The sequence below is a fragment of the Falco biarmicus genome, chromosome 2 (genome assembly GCF_023638135.1).
Source record: "Falco biarmicus isolate bFalBia1 chromosome 2, bFalBia1.pri, whole genome shotgun sequence".
In the NCBI taxonomy this organism is placed as follows: domain Eukaryota; kingdom Metazoa; phylum Chordata; class Aves; order Falconiformes; family Falconidae; genus Falco; species Falco biarmicus.
Genome location: NC_079289.1, coordinates 26,712,570 through 26,736,047, shown reverse-complemented (window position 1 = coordinate 26,736,047; position 23,478 = coordinate 26,712,570). Strand labels below are relative to the sequence as shown.

The 23,478-nt window shown below is 39.0% G+C and overlaps 1 protein-coding gene across 3 annotated transcripts in view; it reads left to right on the top strand.

The window, feature by feature from the left end:
* DCLK1 (doublecortin like kinase 1) overlaps nt 1-23,478 on the top strand; it is a 251,592-nt gene that overhangs the window by 205,393 nt on the left and 22,721 nt on the right. For all 3 annotated transcript variants that reach the window (XM_056328739.1, XM_056328740.1, XM_056328741.1), the window contains 7 exons: nt 3,195-3,252; nt 4,020-4,139; nt 9,934-10,080; nt 15,210-15,343; nt 16,015-16,092; nt 16,733-16,829; nt 18,737-18,817. In XM_056328739.1, coding sequence (XP_056184714.1) covers nt 3,195-3,252; nt 4,020-4,139; nt 9,934-10,080; nt 15,210-15,343; nt 16,015-16,092; nt 16,733-16,829; nt 18,737-18,817 — 715 coding nt within the window. The remainder of the gene's footprint in view (nt 1-3,194; nt 3,253-4,019; nt 4,140-9,933; nt 10,081-15,209; nt 15,344-16,014; nt 16,093-16,732; nt 16,830-18,736; nt 18,818-23,478) is intronic.

The following is a 23,478-nucleotide window of genomic DNA, read 5'->3' as shown; positions in this document are numbered from 1 at the left end:
CAGCTGACAGCGTGCTGGTGGGACTTGGCCAAAACTCTTGTGAGGCCTTTAGAGCTCTGTCAGAGTGAGTTCATGGTGGAGCTGGTCATCTGGAGGGCAATAGCTGTTCAGATCAAACCCCAGCGTCCGAACACTAAACTGGGGAATATGGAAACCTAAAGGAAGCAAAGCAAAATAATATGAAACCAAGAAAGCACTGTAAAACCCCATGGAGGGGGCATGACTGATGAAAAACATGAGTGAAAACATGTAACTAAGAAAAGAGAAAAATGCAAGCTAAAAGAAAAGTGCATAGTGACTGAAACAGATTGCAAGCCAAAATAAAAGGTTGAGATTTTAATACACTGTCATTCAGCTGAAAATGCCAGTTATGCTGAGAGACAGTTCAAATGTGGCGGTGTGCATTTTGCAACTCTTTCTCAAGCTCGGAGAAAAGACATGAATAAAATTAAATATAGGTCCTGACACACCTAAATATAATACTAATTACGATAGCCTTGAGAAGTTAAATGAAAACTGTTTCTTGTCCTCTTGTCTGTCCCACTGGTCCCAGAAGTATCCGGTAACATGACATATCTAATGAATACGTGCTCTAAGAGCATGATTACTCAGGTATTCCCCAATACATGCTTTTATGGTCTCTGACCTATACCATTCCATCGATGCGAATTATATCAGAGTTCTACTTCAGGACATCTTGAAAATTCAAGCAGAACTATTTCTGTTAGTTCCCACTTCTAAAGCAGTATGCCCTTGCCATCACAAGTGTGGAAGGAGAAATTAAAGGCTAAGAGGGTAAATTAAAGCCAGTACGTGTAAAGCCCCTTCAAAAACATTCTTCACAGTCTTTCTAAGCAAAAAACACCTCACTTCAAAGTCTGATATGTCCATCATTTGCAGAGCCAGAATTGATGGGGTGATACTTGGGAGAGAGGACTTTTCCACTTTCTTTGGACATACAGTTCCTGTGTGCATTAGACTTCAAAGGAATAGCGCCATGAGGTGTTAAGCAAGTAGGAATGGGTCTTGTTACACAGCTTCACTGATCACATGGATACTTCTTCTCCAGAGCTGTGGAGACCAGCCCGTGTGCACTGGTCAGCCACTCTGATGCGTCAAAGCTGTTCACAGGCATTTTCCTCTGACAACAAACAGACCGAAGAGAAACCAAAAACCATCTTCCAAATTGTCACATGAGGACTTCTAAATCCCATTCTATGTATCTGTGAATGCATGTGCACACACACACACACGTGTGCGTACATATATAATGCACACACAAAAGTAATGAAGATAGATTTTTGTCCCCAGTGCAATGGAAACTTTGCAAAAGGTTAAAACAGCCAGTGAGTGTGGCACAGAGCCCTGTTACGAACTAGAGGTCTAACTCTGTGCCCTGTGGTAGTGCTGTGGGTCTAGACTTTTATCCAACTATAATGTGTTTCCTACTTTGTGTGGCACCGTTTTATTGTTTAGATTGAGTGATAGGGGAGAGGTGATATGCCCATTTCACTGTGTGTCTGTGGCATGGCCATGCATATTTTTTGGCGGATGTGTAAGTTGCAGCGCTGCTGACAGCCTGTGGTTCTGCAGCTTTTTAGGGGAAAGGATTTGCATTATCTTGGCTTTAATTTTCTTTTTACCAAAACAAAGAGCAGTCAGAGTTGTCATCTGCTCGTTACATATCTGCTCCATTGTATGCGCAATTTGTCCTGCGGTGTTTTTATATGTGTTCATTTTTAACTTTCAGATACTTCCAAATTCTGACATTTCCTCACTAGCTCAGGTTTCCCAGTGTGTTGGAATACATGGAGTCTCCCATGGCCAACAAAAACCATCAATTTCCTTTCTCATGACAGAAAGGAAGCATTCCTAGGGCAACCAAACAGCTTGAAAGAGACTCCTATTGAAAGAGGGCATACTTTGTCGGAGTTTGAACCCCAGATATCTTAATTTCTAATATTCCTTCCACTACCTCCTCCTTCCATTCCCTAAAAATAGTGTCTCTCATTGCCAGAGGAATTCTCCATGTTTAAATATGGCAATGAAAATGCCCAGTCATTTTCCTAATGCAGTGCTTTCAGTTTATGACTCACTTTGCATGTCCTGTTTGACAGACTGCACACTTTCAGGCATGTTCATTTCTCTATTGAACTTATTATAGATCAATTTAATGTATCAGTTTAACTTTGTTTTGATAAATGAAGAATGAAAAAAAATCACCCCATATGTTTGAGAGGTAATTTTTTTCCTTATTTTTTAATGAAACATGCACCTAAGGGCAATGTAATAGACTTTTGTAAACTGTTTTGACTTTTATTACAAAATGAAAGTGTTTCGGTAAGGGCTTTTTCTTATGTTACCTATTCCACATTTAACCTTATAGTGAAACTAGAGCTTGTGAACAGAGCTTTGTGGTTTCATCCCTACAGCCATCTTTTGGGTCTGTAACTTGATTAAGAAATGGCAATTGATCCTCTTAAGTAGTCTACAAGCTGAGTTTTCTGTGTTAGCATTCAATATAATGAATGTATGTATATACAGGGCAGTGATAAATATCATATGGTTTCAAAAAAAAACCACTTAAAAGGAAATGTATTCTCTTTAATTTCTTACTGTCTCCATAACCTTTCATATTCTGTCCTATAAACATCATATTTAAATCTGCTAAGTACCATATACTTACCTAATGCTTAAAACATTATTCCAAGGACTGACGTTTTTGTCATAAAACTTGTAAGTACAGATGTGCAAACAAATGACTTTTTATTTTAAGTGAAAAATGTAAGTAATTACCATAGCTTGTATTTTTTTATATATAATAGAAAACAAAACTTTATGGTTTTGAGAGGATTTGGATTTGTAAATGCTATATAATATTTTTACATAAAACTGCAGAAGAAATAACAATTACCACTATAAAATGAAAAAAATCAAGTGACTGTTTTGCAAACATCAAAATGTCTTCATTTTTCTGAAAACATGCTTAATACCTTTTTCTTGGGCACACATATTCAATACATTTGATTCAAGTTCACAATTCCAGTCAAATCCAAGCTTCATTTCTTGACCAAACAAATACTTGAATAGAATCCCTGCCCAGACTTACTGTGCTCAAGTAACAAATATAAACTTGCCTGAGAAAAATATTCAATGGGATTGAACATACAGTTTTTTCTTTTCTCTTTCCTCAGATCAACTGGTAGAGAATATGCCCTGAAAATAATCAAAAAAAGTAAATGTAGAGGAAAAGTAAGTACAAGAAATCATATGAGACCAAAACATTTTTTCCCCAAGAAACATTTTGTGAGAGATCCATTTAGGAAGCTGTCGGTATTTGTCTTCTTCCTGGCAAACGTTAGAATCTTTTTGGTTGAAGCCTTTGCTTGGCCCCTGGAGACCCTTGGAGCATCCATATCCATATAAAAGGCTGCAGTGTGCCTTTCTAGATGCATGGGTTGATTCTCCAGTTGGTTGGTTGTGTGGGGGCACTCCCCTTGCTCTTTACCCCGCAATTATGTCCTCTAACTTTCATAATTGCAGATGTTATAGAAAACAGAAAAAAAATAGTAATAATTATAACAACACCTGTCACTATGTCTAAGCAGTATGCAAGATTAATCAAATTGATGTCAATTTTATACCAAGTGACTGTTAACTTTTGAAATCTGTAACAGAAGATGCTGTCATATTTTTGAGTCAAGATTCTGCAGCAGAGAAAAAATTTTAGAAGCTTTCATATTTAATGTTTCTCTGCATCAGAAGCATGTCTTTTCCTCCATTTCTTTTTCTATGGTCTACTCTCTGTTCTTTTTTCAGTTATCACACTGATGTTGTTTCTAGACACGTTCCTTCCATATTGCTGAAGGCAACATCTGTTACCTTTTTTTTTTAAAAAAAACAAACCTGAAGAATCCATGTAGGTCCCAATTCCCTCTGCTTTTTCCACTGTGAAAGTTTTTCCCACTAACCCACAGTCATTAAAGATTTTTTATTTTTTTTTTTTTTTTTTGTGGCAGGAACACATGATCCAGAATGAGGTGTCTATTTTAAGACGAGTCAAACATCCCAATATTGTACTTCTGATTGAGGAGATGGACATGCCAACTGAGTTGTACCTTGTCATGGAACTTGTAAAGGTGAGCATTTTGGAGGCAAGCTGCTTATTAAGAATTGTTTCAAACAAAATTTCATTGGTACTAAAGCTTACTAAAAATTATGGAATCACAGAATATTTTAGAATGGAAGGGGTCTGTGCAGGTAATCCTGTCCAGCACCCTACTGAAAGATGTGTAAGCCGCTATTAGATTTATTTGTATAGCTTTCAAATGTTTCCACTATTTCTCTGACTTTCTGTAAGTGCTCTGTGGACAATACTTTAGAGATCACCAGTTTTATTTGATCCCCCAAAAGAAGTCTTCTACAAAAGTTTTATCTTAAAGAAGCACATCTTCCTTAAAGTGAATTGAAAATATACCCAGTCTGAATAGCTGTAAATACCAGCCTTCAAAATACAGTATTCTTTAATAAAATAGTTTAATTAAATTATATTCATTTATGTTATATTTAAGCAATAATACCTGTCTTTTTTCCTTCTTGATAATAATTAAGCTGGAGGAGGGGGGAAGTGAAAGAGAAAAACCTGCTATATAAAACATGGCTCTATTTTTAAAAGTAAGTTTGTGAATGCAGTATTTTACATTTGGGACACTATTTATTTTTTTCATAGTAACTTCCAGATCTCATGCATTTATTTCACTCACTGGTGGAAGTGAATATTCAAACTAGATTAGGAAACTCAGACCAGGTCATCACTTGTCCCCGTACTGTCAGCAGTGCAGTGCAAGAAGTATGAATTTAGCTCTTGATTCTAGTACTAATACACAAGTATGTCACTGTGCATAAAAAATGGCAAAAATACATTTAAGTAAATTGTACAAATAGGACAGAAAACCGCTGAGGACACCTTGTCCTCCATACTTTAACAGAATACATATTTTTCACATTCACTAATGGGATTAGTGACTTTCTTCCTCAAGTATTCTGTGGGAAGGAGGTCTTTTCAGCAGCCACCTTCATTTCTGTATCTTGATCAGCAGGTTCTCCTGGGGCAGCCTATCATGCCTACACCTTGGAAATCCACAGTTTTAAGTATTTTAGTTTTAAGGACAAAGATTACTATAAAGCTGTGCAGCAGCAGTATTTCTGTGCAGGCCTGTTGTATGTGCATGCTTAACACTTGTGAGCAAATCAGGCACTCTGAACCCTGGCACACAGCTCACTTCCATTTATCTTGAATTAAGTGTGGTCACCTTTGGTAGATATCCTCTGTATCCATGGTTAGAAAGAGGCACCACCAGAGGTTGTGAGAGAAAACAATTTTGGCAAGCAGGATTGTTTTCTGCTTTGCTCTGGTTGTAGGTGGAGATTAGGGGATGCTCTTAATGTAGGCACCTCACTGAGATGTTAGATAGGACAATTCTAGGTCCAAGTGTTTCTTGAAGAACTTCCCAATCTCGGCTGGAATACGAGAGCAAAAAGAATGATTCTTTTTTTTTGTTTGCTTTGTTCCATTATCCTGTGCTCTATGGCAGCACCAGTGACACAAGCTATGTTCCCAGTGCAGAGCTGGAAGGCTGTCAAGTGTGACCCATGGGTGGATGGCCACAAATTTTCCCTGTCCTTGTGGCAGACCAGGAAAGCTGTTATCCATGAGAAGCTCAAGCCGTGCCCCACAGCTTAGGAAATGGCAACATTGTCCTCTTAGGTTTGAGCCTGCCAGATGACCTTCTTGGCTTGAGTGGTGCTATGGAGCTTATGGTCCTACTAAACCAGCTGTCCACCACCTCCAAGCTCTGAGGAAGCACACTGGGATGTGCTGGTGGCAAGAAGCTGACAGGATACCTAGCATCCCTGTTTTGTTTCTGATGGAGAGGTTAAATCCTACAAAAAAAGCATAATCCTGGCACTCTTCCATGCCATGAATCGTTCTGTGTAGACAGTCCCAGAAGCATTTCCCCACCTTCTTCATAGTCACAGCGCTCTCTTGCACTCAGGAGCGTAACATGAAACAGCACAGCTTCAGATCAGGTGCCATTAGCCATCTAACACTATTTTAACCATAATTAGTGTTATTTTCCATAAGCGAACGCATTCTGAAATCCATGTTACTGTAGCTTTTTCCCAGTATCTGTAAGAACTTGTTCAGAGGTACCTCAATACTCTTACCAACTTGTAATCTAATGTAGCCACAGCTTCAGCCTGCATTGACAAATCCTTCATCTCAGCCCCATGAGGTGTGCTAAGAAGTAAAAGCTGTGCCTTGTCTAACATGTCAAGACGTAAGCACATAGCTGGTTTTATGGGTGCAACCTGCTGTTCTATTCATGCTGGAAAAATGTTCAAACTGTAGTCTCTGGTGGATTTTTAATCAAAGTCCTGCTCAGCTAAATAAGACAGGAGGGGACCAACAACTCTTACAAAATAACTAGCCTAAAAGATGTATATAAAGGAAACTATCCATTATATTCACTTTCTGGAAAAATCTGTTTTCTTGCATTCTTTCTTCTTTACTCTTCAGAATTGCTGCACATACCAAGATATTTATGCTTTTAGCCATGGTATAGGAGGGCTTTATAGACATCTCTTTAGTTCAGCTATCCTAGTGAGCACAGTGCTAATGTTCTTTACTTTTATGTGGAATAATAAAAGAAATTTAGAAGAAAGACCCTGATCCTGGGAAGTCAACTTTGTTTCTTTGAAGCAAACATATATTCCTTAATATTTAATTGGGAAAAAACCCCAAACTTGTTATACTCTATGGGCACCAGGGAAGGTATTTCTGGAAAGACATTGATTGTTAATTCACCAGTTGCTGACTGTTACCATTTCAGAGCCTGCACTGTTAGAATTGATTAACCATCTGTTATTGACTGACTTTTGAAGACCTGACTTTAAATCAAACTCACAGACAGGAAAGAAATTCATGGAGAAAAGGCTTGATACTGCAAAGCACGGTTTCAGTTAATACCACCCTGCATTAATTGGCAGTAACATGTTTGACATAAGTGGCTGCTGCAAATGGTGCCCTCACCTCATGGCAGATAGGCCATTCATTGCTTTGTAAAGTGTAAGAAAAAGCACTTCATAAATACAAATATAAACACATTGCAAGTGGTGCTTGTAAAAGGAAGCAAGGACCTGGTTTCTGGCACATTGCCTTTTTACACAGCGAAACAAAATTGTTATTCAAACCTAACAGGGGTTTGGCCAATTTAACAAACAAGATTTATTGCAGAGTTTCCTTCACTGCTCCAGGATATGATTTCACATTTGCAGAAGAAAAGAGAGATTATATCATTTACATAACAAGCTAATAAATAAATAATTGGTTACCGTACTTCCAAATATACTTCCTTATGTGCTCATATTGATAAAAACTGCATTCAGATGTTGCTGGTCCCATTTTACTCCAGAATAGGGGATTTAAGACTGAAATGTCATCCTGAACTCACATCTTGTGCCTGAATAAATGATAGTGACCTGCAGTGTGAATTGGCTAAGCAGAACCTTGCAGGTTAAAGTGCTCTTTGGGGAAAGGGAAGTCTGAAAACAATTCTGCCTGATATAGCTGTCAGATCTGTTAACTCTTTCCAGGGCATCACCTCCCTTTTAAGTGCAGAGAATCCCACAGACTAAATATATGCTCTTTTCTTAGCGGGCTACCTGGTAAGAAACTTTACCAAGTAAAGTAGACTGCTTAAATGAAGAAAGTTATTCTGCTTCAGATTGCCTCGACCATCTGTTAATGTGCTTTGCAGCCTCTATTTTTTTCTGAGTTTAAGTTTCTCTTGCACATGAACATTTTTTCATTTTCTTCTGACTTTAGACCAAAATTTTCCCTTCTCTTTTCAAGGTTCAGCTTTTTTCCTTCTTGCCCCTTGCATCTCAGCTTGGACCATTTCCTTTGTTTTGGAGGCAGATCCTTTGCTGTGGCTATTGACCCTTCTCGTGAGCATCTGGAAGGTATTAGATAAGACCAAAGATCTGTCTAATCCACTACCTCATGTTAAAAAGCAGCTGGAACTGAGGCTTCACAGGAAAGAGGTTAGGGAAAATAGGTTATTTTTCCCACATATTTTGCCACATGCTGATATCTAATACTTGGGGATCAGATAATGCCATGAAGTACATGGTACTGTACTTTTGCCAAATATTTGGCCTTTCTCTCTAATCCTCTCTCTGGTTTAGCTTGGCCTTTTATTCCTCCTTTTCCTTGACACTATGTATCTTGATGCATCTTAATCAGTCACTGGTCAGAGCAAGCGGTTTTGATGTGGTCCAGATTTGACAACAGTGGGCTGCAAGCAGTTTCCAAAACTAGGGGTTTGCATCTACAGTGGGAATAAACCTGCCAGGGCCGACCCCAGCTGCACCTCAACAATGCTACATTTTTAATACTTTCTTTGGGTGTTTTTTTAACTAGTACTGTCTGTTTTCTCAGGTTTGTGTCTTTGGTGATTGTCTTTTTCTACCTTTTTCTCTGTAGCCATGATTCCTGGAAAAAGATCTTGTTTTGTTTCTTCCCCCTCGTCCTTTCTCTTAGTGAAAACAGTGTTTTCTCTGGAGCCGAGCCTTAGAAAAACCCAACAAATAACTTGAAGCTGTTGATAAAATCATGAGAGTTGGCAAAGCTGGGACTCCTCTGTTGCCTTCAGAAAGCACCTACTTTTCTTTAAAATACAGTCTCCTGTGTTTTGGGTTTTTTCTTGATGTTTTGACAGCAGCAGGGATTTTTTGCATTATTTTTGCAGAATTATCCTTTCCCTCCTTTTGGTGGTGTTGTGTGTTGTTTATAGTGCTGCTTTGATTTTGGCCGAAGGACCAACACCTCTGAGTAGTATCTCTCAAAAGATGTTTGTTTTTTCCCTCCACTCTGTCAAGGTTTCTCCTTCATCTCCTCTTTAAACTTTTTTTTTTTGGTCTTTCTCCCAGCACTGACATGTTCTTCTTCCCATGTGCCCACTCAGCTCTGGAAATACAGTCCAAATGTCATGGCTGCCTCAGATCCTGGTGAAGATCATTTCAACTTTGAGGACTTCAACTTAATTTTCCTTCTTTTCTTCTTTCTTTCTCTCTTTTTTTCTTGTTTTTTTCTTTCACTGCCAGTAGCTTTTAGCTGAATTAGACAGCACAATGAGCTGGAAATGGCACAAGGTGCCATCTGTATTTGTAGCTGTGGTGAAATACTAATGTTAATTCTCAAGTGTCTTCCAGTATGATTGTCTGACATATATGCTGGAGAGTTCTTCAGTATTAGCTGCGAGAAGCATCACACTACCCAAAACTTCACATCTTGTATAGAGAAGGTGGCTTCTAAAATCCATGTTTTCAAAGTTTTATGAGATGGAAACAAACTTTCAAAATATGCTAGCAGTGATGACAAGTAGCCGGTTTGAGTTTTACTCAGAGTTCTTTCATCCTTCTGGAGTGCAGTTAGGCTTCAGGAAAAAATTTGACGTCAGCCTGTTTGTGATTATAATAAAGAGTGGCAAGGGTTGGTACGTGAGTGACATCGTGACAGGCAAGTATGTAGGCATGCCAGAAATTTGCAGCAGAGGCTCTTAACACACAGGTTGGCAAGTGCTGGACATGTGACAAAACCAGCAGCAGGTGGGAATTGTGTTCAGTAGAGATTCCAGCCTCTTGTCTGACCAACTAAGCCATGACAAATTATTCTGAATTACTGATATGTTCAGCTGCCATTATGGGGGGATGTCATTACAGTACCCATTGTTTATAGCTGCAAGAAAGCTGTGCTGCTCCTCCCTCCTCCTCCTCCTCCTCTATAAATGATGCACCTTGATCTTCTCTACATTTTGCAGTCATTTCACAAGCAGTATTGCTCAAGGTGCCATGGTAATTTTTCTCCAGGGAGGAGATCTTTTTGATGCTATTACTTCCACCAACAAATATACAGAGCGGGATGCCAGTGGAATGCTTTACAATCTGGCCAGTGCTATCAAATATCTTCACAGCCTGAACATTGTCCACAGGGATATCAAGCCGGAGAATCTACTGGTAAGTGAAGATTCAACTTTTGGTATTGTTGATAACTTGAGAGTGTGTGAGAGAAGGTCTGTACTTCTTCCTCCTTCCACACACCCGCCAAGTTTATTTCAGTCTTTTAAGTTATAGGTCTTTTCATTTTAACCTTGGCATTGTAAAGCTTTCCTAAGAATAACAGCTATCACAAAAAGTACAGTAACAAGCTGGTATGTCTAGACTGTTCTCCAGGACATGGAGACAGAGTTGTTCCAGTGATCGCTAGAAGTGACCTTTTAGTAAGCTGCAGCATCATTTCAAGCTTCTCATGAACACAAAGGTGTTCTGTCCCCAGCAGACTATTCTGTACTTCTGCAGCTGGCTGAGTAATTAGCAGCAGTTCAGTTTTACAAACATGGTGGGTGTAAATGTTGAGCCCTAATCACACAGTACGTCAGAGCACAACCAGGAAGAGACTTCAGTGTCCTTCCTTCCCCTGCTGCACCTCCCAAATAATCCTATAGCACTTTTTATTAAGCCACTTTTCCAAATAGATAGCCTAAATCTTCCTTTTCCTGACTGACTCTGTATGAACCCCTCGCCACTGAAGACAATGAAAAACACACCCTGGCAATAAGTCCTTCTTCTGAGAATTTTGCACTTTTGAATGCAGCAATTTTTGTTCTCCAATTGATATTGTTTTATCTTTTTTGAGAAAGTAATTTCTCCCTGTTATTTCACTGTTCTCTGAGTTTTCCCAGATTTGCTGTCACGTTCCAGTATCAAGATGTCCCAAATTTCCATATATTCTGCAACCATAAAAAAATGCTTAAGATACCTGGAGTATCAGTTCTCTCAGCTGTGTGCTCTCTGTCATGATTTAGTGTATTTAGTCCTGCTTGACACTGAAGAGGATTTATGGGAATCTTGATTCAAGCAGATCTAACTAAACTTCCAGGGAGTGGGAGTTTTACAGTTGAGTGGTTTACTACTAGCAGTAGTTTACTCTAGTGGCAGGTGCCTTTATAATTCTGGGTGAGGAAGTAGCCTGTCCTTGTTTTCCAGAATCTGCTAAGAACATGGGTGGCAGTTTCACTAGACACTAATGATTGATTAGCACCACCCTGGTGCTGGTGTGGGTGGCTGCAGGCAGAAGTGATAGCAATCGCATGCCAGGGTTCATTAATGCTGTGACTCGGAGTGTGCAGGAGGGGCTTGGTCTGGGGCAAGGCTTGCCCTGCTGCTGTCTTGACATGTCTCTAAATGCCTAAATTCTAACAGTAGACAAGCTTTTTGGGGAAAAGTGGAAAGTAGGCAGGAGGTGGGGGCAACAGGGGGAGGATTAGATTTTTATACCCAGCTGTCCCTAGTAATTACCCACTACCAGGAATGATCACACCATTTGCATTGTAGCTGCATTTTTCCAGTTATGCATATGTAAAGGTCCTACATTGATATTGATACCGAGCAGCGAGGATGCAACTCTTAACCTCTTGCAGAATCCTAACTCTCAAAAGCCAGCACTTGATTCACAAATTACATTAATTCTCTAAAATTTATCAGGTCCTGGAAAGGAATGAACGCTGGTTTAGAAGAACCCTTTGCAACCAACCTTACCCAAGTTCTAACCCTGTCCCTGACACTGGCTGTCTGCGGCCTCGGTGTCTCTTGACCTTTCTACTTTTATTCTCTTATTTGTCGGATGGGATGGGTAGTTCCTTGTATCACAAGACTGCAATTAGGGTTATTTTCATGGCGTTTATAAAACACTTGCAAAATGCCATATGGGTCTTAGCCTTTCTGTTGCTAAAGACCTTCCTGCCTCCTGCAGCCTGCCTTTTGCTTGCAGCTCTGTAACCCTTCACCTAAGTGGTCATGTCAGTATTTTTCCCTTGCTGTGCTTGTGCTGCTGCTTTCATGCTATTACTGTCACGGCCTTGCACCTGCAAACCCTGGTAGTATTGTTACAGCAGGTCCTCCTGGTCATAGGTGTGAGAATCAGCCCTTTCCCCTCTGCCCTTAGGCTACTCATGGGTTGTAGCTTTAGGTTTAGGGGAGCCTATAACAGACCTGCCCCAAATGAGAGTGGAGCAATTAACTAGGGAGGGGGCAGCATCTGCCCGGATCAGTACATACCCCAAGGCTAATAGCCCGGTTAGCAGGAAAAAACAACAGGCAGTGTGAGCAAGGCCTGACAAAAGCTATAGAGTTACTGCAGGCAAGAAGATACAAGGGGTGAAGGGGAATGTGCTGCTCTGGAGGGGACACCCAGAGAAGGATGGTCCTCTGGAGCCTCCTTATTGCATCTCTTCTCAGTTCTGGGGAGGGCTTTTCCTTTCTCCTCTTCCTGTCTTTCCTTTGTTTTTTTTTTTCCTTTTTCCCAAAAGTAACTTTATGATTATGGCTGATGTGTCATATAGCTATCAGCTGTATATGTGATAGAGCTATCAGCTGTAGTCCCAGCTGATAAATCTTGGGGGTGTGTGAACCTGTCTCAATGTCCTGTGTGCACCACCAGTTATTTTTGTAAGTCCTTAAACATTCTTTATTATCCTCAAGGCATGCAAAGCCCACCTAACAGTCAACTGTCCAAGAGTTTAAGGTATGCTGAATACCTGTGATTTGTTAGCACTTTTTTTGTTCTCTAGAGAGTATCTTCCATGTTTTAATTGGAACATTTTTCATAATTGCTGCTATTTAGCATGTTTATTTTGTCAAGTCATGGGATGTCTCTATAGCCATATAATAAACCCTAGAGAACAACTCTGACTGTTGCCATCTGCACCGATCACAAGAGCAGCTTAGAAAATACTGACAGTCTTTATAGTAATAGGATACATATGGTGGCACACAATTATGTGTGGCTGCATTCAATTAGTGTTGTACAATTACTAAGTTTTATTGCTTAGTTAAAACAGTGAAAGCACTACATAGTGGGTAATTTGCACTAATCCCCATTTCTTTAATTGCCCTTCAGTATTTAAATGCAGCAGAACATATATAGCATTTGTTCTGAATAACATGAGCGTTAAATTATCTTTCACATTCCTTGACTGGCAAGTAACATACCACAGCTTCACATTGGGCTCTTTTTATATGGAGTTATAACAGGGTGAGGAAAAGTTACTTTCTTCAGTTTTACAAGTGAACTGAAGTAGTTTTCCAAGGAAAGTGGTTCCTGGAAACAGATGGGACAAAATACTAGAAAACACACAGCACCAAACCTTCTGCATTGGTAAATATTGCCAAACGAGCCTCTTCCGTAATTAATTTCTAGGATATATGAGTCATACAAGGTGTGGTATGTTAAAGGAAAGAACTTATGAAGGTTCACTAAGTTAACACAACTTAGAGAGGGCTTTGTAAAAGGTAACCGCATGAAATAGAATATGAGATGCTAATTAGACCGGATTCAGCTCTTGATGTCTAAGTGCACGCTTTACATTTTTCAGCAAGTGAATATTTAAAGCTCTAGTCTATAGCCTTTAATTAAAACTGTTGTTGAAATGAGATTTATTACTGCCATTTCAGAGAGCACTTTCTTTAGTTTCAGCAACCAGATGTATTTAACAATCTGTGTTTTTAATAAAACCGTAATTGCTTTTTTTTCCAGGGCTTTTCTATAAGCCTATCTTTTTTTCTGGCTTAGTAACACAGAAATGTGAATCCATATCAAATTGCTGGTCCTCTTAAAGTCCAGCTGTATTATAAAAATAACATAAGGAAAGGAGAAGAAATTTGTGTATTCTGAATGTCTGCTTGTGGCTGTATCATCTGGACAGAGGGGTTTTTTTCTCTAGACATGACTAACTAACAGGAGAAACTGGGTGGTGGTGGTGTATAAAATAATTATTATGAGCTATAGCAGATCTGTAGCAAACATTGGCAAGAGACTTCAAGATTTCATTTTTGCACCAAGTGAACTGTTCATGGGTCCATTGTAGAATTTATTGTATTTTTGTGAGACAAAGATCTAGGATTTACCTCTGCAAACAGTTGTAGATAAATGTGATTTTTGATGTAGGAGTAGCTGGTCAAGATGGGTATTAAGGATGATTTTGGTTTTGATTGTGAAGTATGACTGGTTTTGCACGGTGTTACTGCTAACTGTTGTCAGGACATCACTGCTGGTGAGCCAGATTGCATGGAGTTTTGATTCGGGTTGCAAAATAATAGTGATGCATACATACTTTAAAAAGGCCTCCTATAGACTGTTTCCATTTTTTAAGGTGCTGTTGTGGTTAACAGCATTAAATTCCATCATAAACGGTTTCAAAATGAGAAGCAAGAACCCAAACCAGCAGCTGGATTAAAGAAAGACTCACAGTCTAGTGTTTAATTTAGATGCATTTTAGTCTGTTTTGATTTTGAACATTTTTTGGTAAGTTTTCAGTGTTTGCAGGTTTAGGGTTGTTCCTTTGCATTAAGCCAGCTTTTAAAAATGTGTATTTTTTACTGATGTTTCTAGCTTTTTTCTTGTGACTGCATCTTAATCTCTATTTGCATCCATAAAAACCCATGAAAGATCATGTTGCTGCTGTGAAGACCCCGTTTTAACACAGGATTTTCTCGTATACTCATTAATAGCCCTACCTGTGTCCATTGATGATGACGGTAACATACCACTAAGTCACTGATTGGAGTTTAACAGTCATCCAAGAAGAGGATAGTGTTGCTAGGTGAAATAGTCCAGCCACAGTTGTGTCTCATGACTTCAACACACAAAGAATCTGTTGCTGCTATCAGTGCAGTCGCTGCTGCATTATCTAAGAAGCTGAAATTCCTGTGCAAGCCTTTAAGCTCTGTGGAAGTTAAAGGAACAAACTCCAAAACCCTACACTGTGTATCGGCTGTCAATGGGGAGTTGAGCTAGGAACGTCACTACTGGAAGGTCAGACCTTTGCTTCTGAGCTTTAGCTTCTAGCAAGTAGTATGTCCTTTGTTGGCCAGGTAGCAAGGTAAGTTCTTCCCAGACACCCTGACTACATGCAAGGGAAGTTGTCCAAATTGTCTGTGAATTTTCAAAGCATGCAGAGAAGTATGTTGTTAGTAAGGAGAAGAAAAAAGACTGTAAATTAGAAGGAACACTTCAGGCAGTTAGTAAATGATACAGTAGTTACCTTGACGGTATTGCATTAAACCTTTGAATTTTCCTCCTGATTTAGGTTTATGAACACCAAGATGGAAGCAAGTCCCTGAAGCTAGGAGACTTTGGCCTAGCAACAATTGTGGATGGACCTCTCTATACTGTTTGTGGCACCCCAACATATGTAGCTCCAGAAATCATTGCTGAAACTGGGTAAATCACTTCTAGTGACGATTCACTGGTGTGTACACAGTGGAGGTTGTTCTCGCCAGTATGCCAGACAGGAGTTCTTGCAGTAAAGACTTTTATGCTGCTTTTGCTTGGGTATGATGCAGAATCATGGCTCGTAGAACAATTTAGTTGGAAGGGGCCTCCAGAGGCTATCTTGTCCAAACGAAGGACAGCTTTGGAGTTGTGTCGAGTTGCCCCCAACCTTCTCAGCTTAACACTCACTCACAAAGAAGCCATTTTCAGATACAATAAAAATAATTCTTAAGCTGTCCCCAGAGACTGCTAATTACCATTCACTTAATTTTATTTCATTATCACACACTGTCCTCTTCTGATCTGTTCCACAGAGTAAACGCCTGCTGGCTTGAGCAGCCTTTGTCACCTTTGCAGGCTTCATGTTGGTAGGCATCACTTCTAACTCAGGAATACAGCACAATGTCTTCTGTGCACTCCTACATTTTGATCTAATGTAGTTTTAAGATGTAAATGTAAAAAAGATTTGAAAGCAGAATTAGGATAGGTAGGAAGGACACAGAGAAAGTTCAGATGAGAGTATATAAGAAACTGTGAATAATTCTGAAAATGTTTCCTCTGTTCTTGCACTGTAGTTCATAGGAGTTGGATGTCTCTAACCATGTCTCTCACACTTCTAGATATGGCTTGAAGGTGGACATCTGGGCAGCGGGTGTGATTACTTACATCCTGCTCTGTGGTTTTCCTCCGTTCCGTGGGTATGGACCAATCTATTCAACCGTCCTTGTTCTATGAATTGATCACTGTGCTGCCTTTGCATGAAGCACAGAGATTCCCACTGGAAAAAGTTCTCTGCTCGTAGAGTTTGGGTTTTCCTGTGCTCTGCACAGTAATTTACACAAGCCCCATAAAAGTCTGTGATTTTACTGTAAAATGTCTGTCTCATGTTTGTTTATTTTAGTTTAAACTTCATTGCATTACAAAACAAGAGCCTCCATTATGGGTTCTGGGTGCCTTTGCCTGATGTTTAAAATACACAGTGAAATAAGCATCTTCTTTCATGGACCAAATACGACATACTTTGTGGTCAGTAAAAGGTAATTAAAATGTAAGCCACTTAATAAGGACATCAGATCATTTCTCTCCCTCAGAGCAATTGCAAAGTTATTGACAATCCTAAAGACAAGCAGGTTACCTCAGAAAGAATGTACCAATGCACTTTGTTTTATGATCTTACTATTCACACCCTTGGTTGCACGCCTGAGGGGAATCAACAGCTTCCAAAAGCATACTAAGAGATTGCCAATTAAAAGCAATTTGAAGCAGCCTATTGAAACCAGCTTTGGAAATAATCTTTGTGGATTTTTTTGTTGGTTTTGTTTGGTTTTTACTTTACAGAAGTGGAGATGACCAAGAAGTGCTTTTTGATCAGATTTTGATGGGACAGGTGGATTTTCCATCTCCGTATTGGGACAACGTTTCTGACTCTGCAAAGGTGGGTTTTATAGTTGATGATACTCTCTTTTCCAATATTACTCCCAGTGCCAGTATTTAATGCATGTTGTTCTTTCACAGTACTGTATTTGACATGTCTCACACTTCCCTGCTACACCTATAAATTCCTCTGGGTCACCAAGTATGTTGTCATATGATCACTGTCTGTTAGACTCCAGGTGGTTCTGAAATGGACCCTGTCTCTATATGATGTCTCACACACCAGAGGCACCAGCAGCCTTTACTGATCAAGAAAAATTTTGAGTAATTTTGCTTGACCTGCACTTCTTAGCTGGAAAGCTCCTTGGGACTGTACTTTCTTTATATGTACTTATGATGGGGACCAGGTACCAACCTGAAGCCTTTGAATATTATGTAATAATATTATAGGGAGGCTGTTTTCCTCTTATTAATCCATTAGATGATATGTCTGTTGTTTCTTTATTCCAAAAAAACAGGCCTCACATTACCTGTAACTCCTTATTGTTGTCAGGGTCGTATGAAACACAGACTGGTTCCAGCCACCAGTTCATGGTGTAGCCTTTTGGTACATGGCACAAAGGACATAGAGCTCAAGGTGTGCTAAGGCAGACACAAATCCTTTTCAAGTACAGATCCTGACAGTAATCATTACACTTTCAGAGCAGATCAAGGGGTTTTAACTCTCATTAGTGCACTGGAGCAGCAGTTTAAGTCACAGATTTTCTAGGGATCTGGCATTCACAATGGTCATGTGTAAAAATTAGAGAGAGAGAGAGATAGAGAGAGATAATACATATGTGTATGTAAAAAAACCACACAAACCCAAAACACCAAAACATGCCAAAGCCGTAAAACTATTCATATGGTGATCCTGCAGGTAGGTAGGTGTTTAATTTCTGCCAGTTTACTTCTGTAGCCTGTAAGGCAAATCTAGGCAAAAGTGTCTTCCTGTTTCTTTCAGTGTGACAGTGTTTAATTAATCACCAAAACAAAATTACCTGCATCCACCTCCAAATTTAATGAGAGTAGCATTCACATTCTGAATCTCCATTCTTTGGAGAGTTACATTCTGCTTTTACAGATATGTGGAGGGTGATCAGGACTAGCATTTTAGCCTGTTAACTAACGAGGTTAATGAATGAGATACAGTCATAGAGTTGGAGGAACCACGTTGTTGTGTGTAGCAGGCTTTATTTCATAGCATCATTAATGAGAACTCTGCAAGTCCTTTGCCAATGGTGGCCTCCTGTGAAACACCTTCTTCCAAATAGTTCAGTCCAAATTTTCTGTTTTGAAGCATTAACCTACTCATTTAACTTCTCTTTGTTGCTAAAAGCTATTAACTTTTGTCTTTGGTGATACCTCTTTATTTGCTGTCATACTGCCATGCTGTTTCCTGTGCACTCCACTCTGGTGGAATTAGTTGTATATTTACATTCTAGTTGAAAACTGTGTAATTGCAGAGGAAATCACAAGAAGAAAAATAATATTTTTAAGTGTTTGGGTTTTTAATATCTTCTATGTCATTTATACAAAAGCTTAAAGTAAAATTCTAGATTTGCTGGGTTTTTTCTTACAGAAGAATTAGCTTTTTCTTAATGGGAAGCTAACCTAATTTCATGCTACCATCTGTTTTGTACATTATGCATTAAGTGTTTTTCTCTTAAACAGTGGATACACAGGTGTAACTCCGAGCTGTCTTCTAGCTTTTCAAGGTGTTGCTAGATACTGATTTAAAAATTCAGCTTGAAGTTCAGCAATTCATATTTGTGCCTTTTTTTAATAATCAATGTATTTCTGCAATTGGTAGTTCACTCTCTTATTAAGCACTCTTACATAATCAATTGAAAAGCACTTTTGTGAATTAAATGTTGATTTCTTCTTTAAACCTGCTCTTTAAATTTGGCCCTGTATTCCATTTCTCAGGAACTTATCACAATGATGCTTCAAGTGGATGTAGATCTGCGATTCTCAGCCTTGCAAGTTCTTGAGCATCCATGGGTCAATGTAAGTATTTTGAGGCTTATAGATGCTGCTTGTAGCTTGGCACCTTTGAGCTCTTTTCTGTCGTCCTTTCTATGCCCTTTTGGAGCCAGCACATTCTAAAAATGCCAGAGATTTAACTGGAAATAAGCTGCGTTACAGGCTGATTTAGTATATCATGCGTACCTTGAAGTATTCACTATTTTATGCATGCTCAGCTACATTTTCTCTGAAATATTTTGGGCCAGGTTTTCAACAAATCTCAACCACACTTGACAAATTTATACCTCTAACAATCAGCTTGCAGGTTCAGTGACACATTTTGCTCTCCTAAGTTCAGATGGACTCAAAAATCTGACAGTCATGATTAAGAGCTATTGAAATATAGCTCGTGGTGTTAAGCCTACTTGATCCAGCATGAAACAGGGAAACCTTTAGAATCATATTTAGCTTCTGACGTTGAAATATATATATATATTTATGTGCAGCCATATCCATTTAATCTTAGTTACCATGAAATAGCTATTTATGTATCCTGGCTTGTCTCTAAGCGACTGGACATTTGCCATAAAAGTGGTAATCAGTGAGATGGCATAGAGATAAATTTGGCAGAGAATAAAGAGATTTCTCTATAATTAATGTTGAGACAAGGACACTACTTAATATTTGTTAATTATTTCAGACTATTTAATATGTCTTAAAATACTTGGATGACAAGAAAGAAAAATTAGAGAAAATCCAGATTCAAATTCAGAAGGGAAGACTGAGAAAAGTACAATTGGGATGAGCAGAGAAAAAAGACAAAAGGAGGAACAAATAATGTTTTGTTGTGTTTCTTGCAAGTTTCAGTGCACAGTCCTCCAAAATCTTTTTCTACTCACTATTCTAAAATTCAAATATATAGTAACTTAATGTTTTTTATTAAAAATGTTAATCTTTTTTTATGAAAGTGTCCTCCATGTAGCCCAGAATAGTTAAGTGTTTCCTAAGTATATGCTTTAGTCTTGGAGGCTCCCTTGTTGCCCAAACAATTTTTTTTTAAATTGTAAATATTATCATGCAGAGCAGTTCTGCAGTGTACAAAGGGTGCAAGGATCCAGGACAATGTCTGATGAAAATATTTTCATTTTTTAAGGTAACATTTAAGCAGCTGAAATACTAATTTTCCTTGCTGCCAGGTACTGTCCTTGGACATAGTATTCTGTCACAGTTTATACTGACTTTTGGTGAGTGAGGTGTCTCTCTGTCTCCATGGGAGGAGAACGAGTGGGGATTTCTGGAGTGCAGCTGAGGAAGAGATGGAAGTGACTGATCAGAAGCTGCAGAGAGAACAGGTCACCCGCAGTGTCAGTCTGCACACTGCTGCTGAGGTTACTGAACCGTCACTTGTTTGGACCACGTAAGGATGTGGTCACTACTCTTCTTTTTCTGAAAAAACACATTGGAACTGTTAATGCTCCCCCTGGAGACATTTTTTTTTTCTTTTTGGCTTCAGTTACACCATGATATATTTCAGGAAGCCATTTTAGTGAGATGTATTAAGAAGAAAAGGTGCAGCTCTTTGCCAGTAAAGTGATGGTGATGGTGTGCAGGTGACGTGGTCTGCTCCCTGCCCTCGCTAGTGCCTGCTGATGGGAAGTGACAGGGAAAGGGGCTGAGGGCTAAAGTCTTTTGACACTCCGGAGCTCCGCTAACCAAACTTGAGCTCTGTTTTCTGAAGCACCGTGGCAAATTCTCAGTTTTCTGTGCAATAAGTTAAAATGTGGATACTGTAGAGGATACTGCAGAGACTTAAATGGATTTAAAAGGGAGTTCAATACATTTTTGGAGGATGAGCCCATTGGTGCCTCTTAAATATGGTGGTCTGGATACAACTCTTGGCTCACAAAGTTCTTAAGTACTTGGCTGGCAGAAACTGGAGGATATACCACGGAAAGTTCAAGAACTACTTGTTTTCGTTAAATGTACTATTTCATGAACTGTGACTACAGTACACTGTTGGAAACAAGATACTGTGTTCAATTCACCTTTGGTCTAGCTCTACTACACTTGCTGCAGTTCTCATAGTTTTATGCTAATTATACTTCTTTGCAATCAAAACCTGTAGCAGTTCTGTCCATAAATACATGAAACAAATATTCTATGACAGTTCTGTAATTTCTTCCTTTCTGTCCAATTGCTGCTTTTAGCAGCTGAGACGAATCAGTGTTTTGTTTTCAGCAATATGCTAACAATAGTTCATAATGCAGATCAAAACCTCTTTTGAATTCTCATATGTATCCTCCAGATATTTTTTCTGGAAAAATAAAGGCCAGCACTGGGACCAGTTCAGGAAAGTGCTTGAGCTCATTCCAAATGTCGTTCCTAGCATCCTAGGCATCACACATGGAAGCGTTTAATAGTAGGCATAAAATTAACTATATGGCACTAAAATCCTAGTTCACTTCAGGAGAAATAAGAACACGGCTGGGTTGAAACAGGTGCTTAAATGCTTTCGTGAAAAAGGACACTTCACTGAAGTAAGGCTGGGAAGTACACAGTAGGCAGCCTAGCAGGGACAGCCTGCTTGTGTACAGAGGCAGAATGATGCGCTGGTGTCAGATCCAAACTCACATCCCCAAACCATCACCTGCCTGAGCAGCTTCAAGTCTGTCACACCACTTCCCTGTACCTCATTTTCCCAGCTTCAGGACAGGGAATTATGGTAGTACTCATCCCTGTTTATAAAAGGCTCTGCCCTGCAACTTTCATAAAATACTATCTTTCTGAGAAGAAATGGCACGTGAAGTTTTCACCTAACACTCCATTTTCCCAGATGACCTGTTTAAATACTTTTCCATGGCATCAAATGCCAGACTTTACTTTCCCTTTTCTTATTTCAGTTCTGAACCTATTCATAGAGTGGTAAACTTGCAGCTAAAATACTGGATAGGACAGCTGGCTTGAAAAGCAGGCATGTGTTTTCTTTGACAATTTTAAAAAACATTTTCTCTCTTTGATCAAACCTTTGATAGAAGTGTTGTAACTGCTTACACTGTATAAAACCATTTTGTAGATTGTAAATAACCATTCTACTTTATAGCTGCTTACTATGTGATTACTTGGTAAATTGCTGAGATTCCTGGAATGTGCTTTGACAGCTTCAGTAGGAGCCAACCCTCATTTCAGTTTCAGTTTTTGCCATAAAAATAGCTGGAATCCTCTTGGAAACTGCAAAAGTTGTTATGGTGAAAGTCAGACCAGTAAAGCAGTTCCTATGTCAATAATATCCCAGCTGTTTTCAATTCAAAAAAAACAAAACCTGAAAAGATGTTGGCAATGTGCCACTGCCACAGATGGAGATCTTGAATTCTAAATGAAGTTCAGCAGCATTTCCTTGCCCCCTCCATGTAGTTTATTTGGATTTGTCTTTCCTATGCAGTACACTTAGGCTTGGAAACAAATCCATCGGTTTATACTTCCCCTACAGGGACCCCAGCTCTTTCCTTTCTTTACCTGCTCAAATTCTTTGCAAAACCAAAGAATTATAAAAGAGGCTGGAAGATTGAGGTCTGGCATTTTAAACATTGGTGATACTGAGAATCTGATTTATACTCTACAAATTACAGGACAAACTTACTCTCTTTTTGTTGTATAAGTAGTAAATATTTTCTAATGCTGCACTGAGCAGTGGATGCTGAAAGGGATGGACTGCATTCTGTAAACCCTTCTCTGTTAAAATAATCAATACTAATTGTTGTATGTTGATGCTGGAGGAGGAAGATGGCACACACCAGCCTAAAAAGCATTAGGGAAACTGGAGCTTTTACATATTTCCTTAACCATGTCTGCCTTGGAAATCTGTGTGCAAAAGAAATGAGTAACCAAGCAATAAGTAGTAATAAGCTGAGTATTTGTGAGGAACTTAATTTTAAAAGACATTTCTTACTTGGCAGCTGCACTACTTTTGGTTACACCCTAGGACACTGCTCAAAGAAAAATTTCCTTGTAATCCTTAAAGGAAAGAGTCCAAAAACTTTTCCAGTACTTCTATTTTCTCTAATTTTCTGCTGTTATTTATATAATGACCTATTCATCTCATGCCTTTAGACTTTGAAAGTAAAGCTCTTGTAAAAAGGATCTGAGTGCTTCAGGGCAGTAGGAGTTTGGGAATCCTGAACTTCATTCCATCTTTTTAACACTTCTTTTTTCTTTGAGTGGCAGTGTCTCATGCCATAGAGAACAATGCAAATATGAAAACAGTGTTTATTAGTTACTCAAATGACACCAAGGCTCTGCCTCTTATTTTTAATTTCATTTTGATTTCTTGCAAATAGATCATGAAACCTATTTTGTGGAAGTTGATTTAAAAAAAAAAAAAAAAAGGCATCTTAAGATCCCAAGCAGTTTACATTGTCCAGGTGAAAACTCAAATTCTGAACCAGAGTTTTGAAATCATCAATGGATTTTGACTGCTAAACTTCTGAAATGTGCTCAAGAGAGCGCTTCTTTCACAGCATCAGCAGTCAACATTTTCTGAAACTCATGAGTTGAGCACCAAAAATCACTCATCAACTTTAAAAGATCTTGTCCTGATTGCTAAAGCTGAGATGAAATTCTGTGATCCTAACCCACTGCAAGAAGTAGTTCCTAATGTTAAAATAGGGAAAAGGAACAGTTAACCTCATTGGGGTCTGACATCCTTC